This window comes from Watersipora subatra, chromosome 10 (genome assembly GCF_963576615.1).
Source record: "Watersipora subatra chromosome 10, tzWatSuba1.1, whole genome shotgun sequence".
NCBI lineage: Eukaryota > Metazoa > Bryozoa > Gymnolaemata > Cheilostomatida > Watersiporidae > Watersipora > Watersipora subatra.
The window spans coordinates 7,586,146-7,597,514 of NC_088717.1; the positions used below are offsets into that span (position 1 = coordinate 7,586,146).

The 11,369-nt window shown below is 35.5% G+C and overlaps 1 protein-coding gene across 1 annotated transcript; it reads left to right on the forward strand.

Annotated features, from left to right (window-relative positions):
* Positions 1-35: 35 nt before the first annotated feature.
* Positions 36-11,311, forward strand: LOC137405832 (elongation factor Ts, mitochondrial-like). The gene is made up of 8 exons (XM_068092249.1): positions 36-203; positions 4,004-4,152; positions 4,986-5,114; positions 6,993-7,100; positions 7,627-7,801; positions 8,694-8,810; positions 9,468-9,699; positions 11,123-11,311. The coding sequence occupies exons 1-8, from the start codon at positions 161-163 to the stop codon at positions 11,172-11,174; spliced, it is 1,005 nt and encodes a 334-aa protein (XP_067948350.1). The 5' UTR covers positions 36-160; the 3' UTR covers positions 11,175-11,311.
* The last annotated feature ends 58 nt before the right edge of the window (positions 11,312-11,369 follow it).

An 11,369-nucleotide genomic window follows, 5' to 3' on the forward strand; every position in this document is an offset into this window, starting at 1 on the left:
AGGCTAACATAAGTTTCACGGCGCTTGGCATTTCTATACACCGCTTGCTACAAATACTAGCGTAAAAAATAAGTAAATCCTTCACCGTTTTGAAATTTGATGCCTATTATGATTACATGTTTTATTTAAACTAATAGACTTGCTTTGGAATTTTTAAATCATGCGTTTTTTAACTAGGTTTGCTTTCGTTAACGGTCATGTTGGTAAGTTAATAATATCTGTATCAATTTGTAGTTTTTATTAAAAACCGTTCAATTGCATTGTACTGTACTATTGTACTTGCTCAAATATTTTCTGTTGACACCTGCAGCTTTTTGTTTGAAGGAAAGACATACGGCTAAAGCTATTTCACGAGCCAAATAGTTAGGTTTGTGTGTGTGAGCAATCTCTCTAGGTCATACCTGCCAACTCTCACGCAATCACCCCAAAGAAAAAATAAAAATGCGTGAGATATTTTTCCCAATTTTCCCAATTTTATATATATGCCATCATTGATACATCAATTGCCCCAAAACCAAATCTCAAGCATTGCCCCGCTCTTGGGTTGGCAGGCCTGCTCTAGGTAAGATGTCTGCTTAGCTTACTGATAGCAGAGGCTGTGTGCGTGTTTTTAAAAGCATAGCTGCACAAACACTAGCTTTGTAATCTTGGTTGAGCGTGACCGAGTCCAGTGTCAAGGGAACCTCAACGACTGGAGACATGCGTAGTTGCAAAGAGCAAGTTAAAGTTAGATGTCATTCCTATCACCACCAGTGGTCATTTTTTGGGAATTGAACCCCAACCTTTTGTTTGTAGGTTTTTCAGGCGCTCTAAATTACTAGGATACGGTGAATTGATTGTTTAGGTTTGCATGAGTTAAAGTCACCATGAGAAGGCAAATTCACTCAACACATAGGCACAAAGACTTTTTTGTTTGATTGACAATGTGCATAGAAAGCATAAAAAGGTTTGGGTAATTTCTATCATGTATTCTCAGAAGCACAGTTCGTAAAGTATGGATACAATAGTATCGTAGCATAAACTTCCATTAATGTAAGTTTTGGCATAATATTTGCATCTGTCTATGCAAAATTTTGGATTTTTATAGATTTATTTTATTTGGTATGTATTATCAGAATTGTGATGCAAAATGGTTTCAGTAAATTAAAACTAGGTTTTGTTTTTGTTCTCTGAATTATTTATTAAACTGAAGCAATTGGCTTTTCCTGTTTTTGATAACTGCATAACATTGCATTTTGTATATATATATGTAGCACAAGTAGCACAATTATTTGAATTGAAGGCACAATAACTATTTATGGTAGGAATAAACAAGTTAATAAATGTTATCTTTTGCTAGCATTCACCAAATTTTGATTTAAAAAACTTGTTCAAGCCAAAGCATCCGCATTAACTGATAGTTTTCGAAAATACAATTAATTTTTAAATTTTGGTGGTAACCCTAGTAGCATATTGTCTTTACTGTTTATTTCTCTTGCATTGAGAGTTTAATTTGCATTGTTTTTGTGGTTCATAGCTAGTTTTTGAATGGAGGCTGACATTGTTGTTTGGTAGCTATGAGCTGTTGACACAGGTACCAATTGCTTTCGAGCGAAGTGGCAGCTCTTGCAATACTGGGCTGTTTAAATGCAGGACATGTGTGAGGCAATTATGGCAGTGGATATAAGCAGACAACTTCATTTCAAATTGGAGGAATTTTTTCAACAATTATTTTAAGTAATTAACAAATACATATTGCATTACAGTGGACCCCCGCCATACAGCATTAATTCATTTCAGTGTTTGCATCATCAAGCAAAAATGTCATATAGAGGGGTATAGAAACTCATAATAATTATCTAATGCAAACAACATTGGTAAAAAAACATCCAAGTTTTGTATACATACTGTAGATATTAAAAATTAACAACAAAATAGTATATTAACCTTAGTAACTATAGTTAATACAGTAATTTGAGTGTATATAGTGGTTGTGATTTGCAATGAAATGTAACATTGCTATGTACAGTATGTACATAGCAATGTTACAGAGAGGTTTAGTAGCTATTGAGAGAACGAAAGTGGGAATGGTGTGAAGAAAAGCAAGCCAGAAATTAGACTGGCTGTAATAATTAAAGATGAAATTAACACTGAAAGTACATTTCTGTAGAAGCGGCTCAAAATTGCAGCCACTCTGTGTCACGCGTGTTGGTAAGCAAGCGCTCTGGCCAATTTTACCATTACAACTTCTCTTGCTCCTTTTTTGACAAAGTTTTACATCACGAGTATTTACTGACAAAGTATATCCATTAATATAACAAGTTGCTTCACATGAGACTCGAACACACAGCCACTGCATCCCACACTGCGTACAATTGCAACACACTAGTTGGCAGCATCACTGGAATTCTTTTGTATATTTATATTTTTTGGTGAATGTTTTGTTAAAAGAATTGCTTTTGTTTAGACAAATGCATAATATCACTGCTTTTAGATACATAGCTATTGGCACAAGTTTATTAGATAACTGTTGCTATTTTAAATCTTTGAAAATCATGTATGCTATAAAAACTCTATTTGAATGCCATCTCTATTGGAATGAAACTATAGGAGAAGGGTTGAAAAATACACCGCCACCCTTTAATTGAACGCCATCACTATTTGACCACTACCTTGGCCTTCATTTAATCTTTACGAGCTCATAATAAAAGTGATCAGTGAAAGAGTGTCCACACAATGGTACTAATAATGACTAATAATCTTATAAGTATAACCACACCTACAATAATTATAATAATAGTAATAACTTTACATCAATAGTAATTAATTCTTTCGTTGTTGCTGTAGTGGTTGCCATGATTTTAGTGATGATGTGCCTGAGAAGATCGACCGTCGCAATCATCAGAACTATACTTTGATTCTAAGTCACTAAGGTGTATATCCGATTCATTGTTTTTAGATTCGTCCATAATGTGGTTTACAAGCTATCATAAAAACTTTAGTGTTTTGATGAACTAGCAGCCATTGTTATGGCCTGTCGAAGTCCATTTTCTAGCTCCAAAAGCTTTATGGTTTTTTCTCTAAAACTTTAAAAGCAACACCATCGAAATAGTTTGTAACTGTATTCGGCTAGTAGTAGTTCTTTGTCTAACTCGGTTTGATACTTCGACATAAATCAAAAAGGGTTTAACAAAAATGCTGCGGCCGACGGCGTGTTGGTCGATGTCACTCCACCCGAAAGAGAGTGCAAAATATAGGCGACATTAGCATCGCCTCCGCCTATTAAGGGTTTAAATTTATCTTTCAAAAATTCTGATGAGCTAGTCAAAAAATACAAACTAGAGTGCCACGACATTCCAATAGAGGTTTTGCGATAACTAGTCTAGAATCGGGACTCTATATTGAATGTTATCTTCAATTTATTTTGAATAGCTTTTGTTTTACTGAGTAGTAGTGTGTTGGATTTGTGATAAACCATTTGCTGAAATGTAACTGTTGGACAAGAATAAATGGATATAATGTAATTTGTGATTTCTTTTGGCTTGGGTTTTTATTACTTAATTGTTCGTATTGTTCTGTAATTTTTGGCTGTTACTAGTGGTTTCATCAATTTAGTAAAATATTCTATATGTAAAAGTGAGGGAGCAGTTGGACAAGAATTATAGGCCTAGCGATGCGATGATGTCGGCTTGATGACAATCGTTTTTTTTTATTACAACTGCTATCATGTGGTTGCTGTTTTGTCAGTCAATGTTATAAAACAATCGCTATTGGCTGGTCCCTCTGCCAGCAGCCACTGTTGTGACAGGTGCTATAAGGAACTTATACCATTGATAAGCCTTGTTATGATGACATTTAATATACCCACCATGGTTGTCATGTTTACTCTTCTATATTGGCTTTTTACATGAAATTTTTCTTGTACAGAGGAAAGTATTACCCAAGTATCCCGTGTGTTGTTACTTATTACTTGTTAGCCACTCTGCTATTAAACAAACGGCAGTGCGTATAAATCTGTTTGTAGCCAGGCATCAGCTTTGCGCTAAGTATTGCCAGAAAGCTGCAACATTACCTGTTGACAAAAACTCCCTCAGCAAGCTTCGAAAACAAACTGGATTCGCTTTCAGCAACTGTAGAAAGGCTCTTGTTCTACACGACAACGATGTAGACAAGGTAATATCAGGCGCTTTCTTTTCTTTATCGAAATGCTGTCTTATGAACGATTATTGGGATGTAGTTGCCGTAAAAGTTACTGCTTGTGTTAATTTGTTCTGTTTGACCAGGCGACCTGTCAGATCTTAGAACATTTGCATCTCATAGTTTTGTTTTCTGCCAATCTAAGGCTTTCAAGGATTTTCTTTAGCAATATCATAGCCTATGAAATTCAAAAGCTCAGTGCTTAAAGTTCTCAAGTAATAAACAATTTAATTGTAAATTGTAAACATCACATTAGATATGGTTGAGCGACTTTTAATCACAAACTTTTCATGTTAGGTGCACTCAATGGACTTACCGACATCTGATTTGAAATTTTTTTTGTAGAAAAATAACGAAGCTCAGCCAAAAAGCTGTTTAATTTTATAACAAAAATTGTTTTAGGTAGTGACTTCTGAACTTTTGGTATTGAGCTATTAAATATTTTTTGTTGAATCACAAATTATTTGTAATTTGGTTATAGCTTTTTTAGCTTATAAAGTTAAGTAATATGGATGTAGGTGTAAATATTGCCAAAAAAAAAGTTTTCCAAAAATTTTTCTTACTGTGAAACTCAATACTTGTAAGAAAAAAACAATCAAGCAAATATCTGTGCCGTACTAGGCAGCTGCATGTGTTCCTTTAGACTGGCTAGAATGGAGTAACTTGAAGCATGTATACTGTGTATTTAGCTTGAGTTAGGGTATGCAGCCATTTTTGTCAGGCATTAAACCCCTTTACCAGCCAGCAATTTTATGGTATGATAAGTACACGAGCCTTGGTTCTTATCAATGTCACATTCATTTGCACAGGCTTTAGAGTGGCTGAATGAGGAAGCAGCAAAAGAAGGATGGGCTAAGGCTAATAAACTGCAGAGCAGACCTATGTCACAGGGAGTTATCGGTATGATAGCAAGTTCCAACAAGGCACTGCTTTTACAAGTGAGAATCATCTTCTCTACTCATAAATTGTTGTGAGCAGCATCTCCTGGTTTTAAATGTGCTATATATACCGTGAAACCCCTATTTGACTGCCACCTTTATTTGAAGGCCACCTTTATTTGACTGCCACTAATTGGATGTCGCCTTTATTTAACCGCAACTTTGACATTCTTTGATTTTTACATTCTTTGATTTTTACAAACGCTTAATAGCAAGTGTTTAATAGAAGAATGTCCGCTAAGTCGTACTAATAATGACTACAGTAAGTTACATCAATGACCAGTATTTTTTTTTGTTTCTGGTCGTATCGAAATCCTTTTTTTAACTCCAAAGTTTTATGGTTTTTTCCTTAAAACTTTGAAACCATAGAAATAATTATTAACTATATCAGACTAATAGTAGTTTAACAATTACAGTAGTAGTAGTAGTAGGTTTACAATTACGATGAAATCTGTACTACTTTTTTGAGGATAACAATTCTGCTTAGCACACATGTCCGAGATTACATGTGGTTTCTCTTTGTTTTCGCAAAAAGTGGCAACGCGTAAAAGTTTTACATCCACAACAAATTGTTTGGACACTAATATTGGCTAGTTCAGCTGTGCAAAAAAGAAGTTAAGGTCAGAAGACACTGTAAAAGGCATTGAACAGCTAGAAGAAGATGAAATGGTTCCAAATGAAAGCAACATTTGAAATGCGACTGGCCGAGCAAATTATGCAAATATTTTTGTTTCAAAATGTTAATTTTTGTTTCTGCGGGTATTATAAATATGGTTTGTCTATGTCAATTTTTCTTGAATATACTATATTTGTAGCATTTAATAGACTTATATTTTATCACTTGTCAATTTGCAGATTTATAGCATATTATTTGATAGCATCATCGTGGTTATCTAAATTCGGCTTGCAATGGATCGACGCTCATAACTCCTTTTCTATTGCACATAAAAATCCAGTTTTGGCTCAAATTGTAGTAAACATAGCAATGAGTGCAATGAACTTTTATGCAATATGGTTAAATGTAGTTATAAAATAAAAATATGGCTTAAAATTTAGAATGAAATAAAAAATTGAAAGCTTCAACAAATTGCAACGCAGGCTATAAGATCATTGTAGATTAATTGCAGCAATATATACCAACTAATAGAGGCACTTCTCAGCTTCCCAATGCATATTTATTTAGAGATCTACAACGAGTTGGAAGTAAGTCCCATCAGATTTCTAACATAAAAAAGTGTTAATGACAATCCGTCCGAAGGAGAGCGCAAAACATAGGCGACATTCGCTTCGCCCGTGAAAGGGCTAAATTTATTTTCCCAACAATTTTGACGAGCTATTTGAAAGATACAACGCCACCCTTTATTTGAACGTCACCTCTAATAAAGTGCCACTACTGGGGAAGGGTTGAGAAATAGAGCGCCATGGCATAGAAATACAAGTCTTTTGGTACTTTATATTAACTGTGTCTGCTGTGTTTGAACATTGCATTTACCCTGTATGAACCGTGTGTGTACCTTATATTAACAACATATAAACTGTATAAGCAATGTTTATGCATTGTGTTGTGGACATGTAGTTGGCACAATTATGATGCATAGACCTATTAACTATACTGTTAACTATTAAGTATAGTTAATTGGTTTATGTTATGATGGTTAATATTTTCTACAATCGTATCTATGTATTTTATGATTGTAATTTCTGATAGTCTAATTACATTCTGTACAATAATAGTTTCTTCTTTTTGTAATATAATATTTAGACATATAGAAGTATTAATAGGGGCTGTATTTTACTTTGCTATGGTTATTTTTTCATGGCAAGAGATGCTGATAACTTGAGTCAGGAACACGTTTAACATCATGCTGTCTTCTGCAGGTTAATTGCGAGACAGATTTTGTAGCCCGCAATGTTCAGTATTTGGAGTTCGTTTCCTTCCTTACCAACACTTGTTATGACAAACTTCAGTCTCACCGCGACTCAAAGGTTGGTTTACTGTAAAAATTAATTTGTCATTTTGTGATTATACATGTAGAGAAAGTCAATTCTGATTGACTGCTATATTGTTTTAGTAGTTTTCTGCTCTTTTATTTGATAAAAGTGAACATAGACTAGCTTACATATCAGTTTTTCTAATAAGTGATAGAACTGTTGTTCTTGCATAATATGAAACTCATAGTTGGAGAAATAATTTGAAAGTTTAATTTTATATTAAATATATAATATTTAATAGTATACTTGATTATTTTAAAATAAGTTAAGTGTCAAAATTTGCTTTGTTTGAATTTATATTTTAAATAATATGCTTTGTGTACTTTTCAATCTGAATTTATGGAATTGTGTACAAGCATTGTACACCTGGCCGTCATAGCCAGTCTGGGGAATGCGAGAGCCTGGCTTAGTTCTGATATAGCCCAAAATAAATCTCCGCTTTCACGATTTTATAAAAGTAATATCAACTGGCCTAGCTGTGTGATATACGCTTGTTATCAGTAATATGGTGACTTTTCAGCTCATCTTGGAAACAACAGAACTCGGCAGCATGATGCTTAACTCTGTAGAGTCAGTGGCGGATGCTGTCGCCAGGCAGGTGGGCACTCTGGGAGAAAATATAAGTGCTACTAGAGCGATCTACATGTCTGCCATTTCAGGAGACTCCTATCTTGGCAACTACATGCACACCACTGGTAGGTCTTCTCATACAGAAGGAAAAATGTGGTTTATTTTGTAGCATTGTGAGAATCGGAATAAAAATTAAATGTTATACACAACAGAATGGCGTTTTTGGATTCAGTGTTTTCTTGTTACTGGCTCTATTGTGTTTTGCGTCAAAAAAATAATTTCCTGTGTTTATAACTTAGTAGTTTCTATTTGGATTATGTAAGCTTTGTACACTTACCTCTAGCTTTTTTATTCTGCATTCAGTTTATAGATAGTATAGCTTGGAAGCTACCTAGCAGCAACATGTGTGTCATGTTGCGAGGCTGTGGGAGAGAAAAGTCGATTAAAGCAAAGTGTGCAAAACCAGCAGTTTATACCTAAATGAATTTCTTGGATTTGCATGCAAATCACTGAGCAAGAACCGTGGAAAGATCTCGGGCAGATGTTTATATAATTCCACGGTGCTGCGTTGCATTGTTAAGCTGTAGCTTCTTAGTTGGTACAGATTCCTGTGAATACTGCTAGTGAAATCTTACTCATGGTGGAACCCAAGCGTCTTACTTACTCGTAGTGAAACCCAGGCATCTTCCTTACTCGTAGTGGAACCCAGGCATCTACAGAGAATCTTACTCGTAGTGGAACCCAGGCATCTTACTTACTCGTAGTGGAACCCAGGCGTCTGCAGAGAACCTTACTCGTAGTGGAACCCATGCATCTTACTTACTCGTAGTGAAACCCAGGTGTCTGCAGAGAATCTTACTTGTAGTGGAACCTTACTCGTAGTGAAACCCAGGCGTGTGGGGAAAACCAATTTCATCGTCTGTTAAACTCGAATAACTATGCTATCTTAGCATCAAGTTTCGTTGTTCTAGGTTGCTGTCATTAGTGTTCATTCTAGAGCTACTGTTTGTCATTCAGGGGTGAACCCAAAGTATCTGGAAATTGAGGGTTGCAAGTTTGGAAAGTTCTCCGCTCTAGTGAGGCTCATGGGAGACATAGATTCCGCTGATATCGGTCTCCATGGTAGCGAACTGGGTAAGCCATACTGTTTACATTTGATATGCTAGTTCTATGTCACATTCTTGAAAACATCGTTCATGGTATGCTTTTCCAAAACTAACGTTTATAGGAAAATAAATAATATCTTACACAAGTTAATTAGCACCTGCGGACACGTTAAACTGTAGTGCAATTGCATACACTCATCGCTTTAACTCGATAGCGAATCATGCTGTAATTTCATTAGTTTGCATCAAAACGGTACATTCATAGATTTGTTTGCTTTTTCCGTCGTGACACTTTGCTGGGTATCATAGATAATACTAATTATATACAGGTAATACGGTGTTCTATAATGTAAATATTATTTGCATTGGAAACCACTTTTTAGTCAGCTTGTAGTCTGAAGGAGCCGATATTGTCTTACAGCTGATCAACCAACCATGCTGAGACTAAATTGAAAGTTGCACCAAAACTGCTTGTAGATTTTTCGGCAAAAGTCAGCCATTTGTTTTTCATCAAGTTCATTTTTTAAGTTTTTGATAGACTTGATTCATCCCTTGGTAATCTTGTTTTTCATCGTTGTCCTTTAAGGTTGATATGTAACGTTTTGACAGCAAAGCATGTATCAGCTAAGAATTATGCATTTGGAAAAGGTTTATGTAGCGTTGATGGAGTTGTTTGCTCTTACAGCGCAGCATATTGTCGGAATGAACCCTGAAACTCTAGGGCTTCCAGAGGATGATAAAGGGGCTCCTCAATCAGAAGAACTCTCACGAGCAGAAGGAGACAGTGTTGAGTGCGCCAAGGAGGAAGGATTAGAGGAAGCAGCTAGCGCTGATGAGGCAGCGGATGAGACTAGGTTACTTCATCAGGAGTTTCTTCTAGATCCAGACTACACTGTCCAGCAGTGGCTGGAGGAACGGTGAGTCAGCTTTAATTCTTCGTGCATTTTTTGTAAGAGCAGAAGGCTAGGCAACAAATGTGTAAGGAAAACTTGTGATCTACTTCTACTATATAGTCTGTCGTTGAGATTGGTCTGCTAGTAACCTGAAGTCACACTGATCCAGCCTTTTTACCTTGATACTTCAGAATGAGCCACCGAAATATCCTTCAGCCTATTGGTCTATTCTCTAAAACTTTTTCACCATTTTTTGTGCTTAGCCAGTCGCCCATTTTGAAAATTTGAAGGCCTCATTGCCAGGAGCACACAATTACGATAAAGTTATCAATTCTATAGAACGGTTAACACCTCTGAGCCATTGCTGCATAGCAAAAAAGAATATTAATCTACCAGTTTCCTAATACTTGTTTAGGCTTCCATTAACTCATAAATTTGCAACCTTAAATCATTAACCCATTAAACGAAAGGTTTCATGTGATGACGTATAAAATTTATTAATCGTAAGTTTTTTGCTGTAAAAAGTAGCATTTTTTACTTAATTACAATTGTACAAATTTTATTTCACAGCGGTTGTGTAGTGCATGTTATAAATATTGCTTATTTACTTGATCAAAGCAAGTATTTATGTTACCGTTTTATTGCTTCATAGTTAAAATGTAAAACATTAACATGCAAATGTCTTTCAAACTTTTGCAAATTCAGCCAGAGCCAATTCGGCATGAAAGTGCATTTTAACATTTCAGTTTTTGAAACAAGCATATAGCTGTAGTCTGTACACATGAGGGAGTACAGTTTTACATGGCACTTGAGAGAAGGCTGTGCCTTTCTAGGATACATTGGAAATCATTCCTTCGGATATTACTCAAGCAGAAGTCTCAATCGCTAAACTTGCCTTTGGCTTATTCATAATTGGAAAATTTTATAAAAAGCAACATTTTCTTTGGAGTTGTTAGCACTTAACAGGGAAACCAATTCCAGTTTTTTAGTTCTGGATTTGTTCTCACAGGTTTTTCTGCCCGCAAAATGTTAAAATATGCATTTTCAGTCAGTAGTAGAATAGCATTAACTTGGAGAGGCTTGTTAAGTTGAGCTGAGAACTCAGATCTGGTACTCAAGCCGTCTCGTTTACTATCACCACGAGCTCGCTAATCTGAGTTCTTCAAATGAAATAGTTTGAGTTTTTTATTTGGTAGAAATTTGTTTTCAGGCTCATCTGGTAATAATCTGTAACTCTGAGGTTGATAGCTGCCAAGTCAAGTTGCTTGTCGTTATCACAGTCAACAAGTGATCAGATATCTCTTGTTGTAGGGACTTGACTGTATCAGTTTATCTTTTGTTGTCGGGGCTTGACTGTATTAGATTATCTCCTGTTGTAGGGGCTTGACTGTATTAGATTATCTCTTGTTGTAGTGGATTGACTGTATTAGATTATCTCTTGTTGTAGGGGCTTGACTGTATCAGATTACGTGAGAGCTGCTGTCAGCGATGGATCATAGCTTCTAGCAACTTATTCTTATACAGACTTGACAATGAGCATTCATAACAACCTTATATTGATATGATTTCTAAATGCGTAGAAAGTTCAAAGATTAATGGCAAACCTTTACCATTCATCATCCTATTTAATAATAAATGTAATAGAAAACCGTGCAAACACAGTAGATGTCTAGACTAGATTGTTTAGCCAGTAA

Excerpts from the sequence above, each read along its gene's own strand:
- LOC137405832 (XM_068092249.1), top strand. The coding sequence starts at position 161 with ATGCGTTTTTTAACTAGGTTTGCTTTCGTTAACGGTCATGTTG. Across the intron at positions 4,153-4,985 it reads ACGACAACGATGTAGACAAG|GCTTTAGAGTGGCTGAATGA; the intron begins GTAATATCAGGC and ends TCATTTGCACAG. Across the intron at positions 9,700-11,122 it reads CAGCAGTGGCTGGAGGAACG|GGGCTTGACTGTATCAGATT; the intron begins GTGAGTCAGCTT and ends CTCTTGTTGTAG.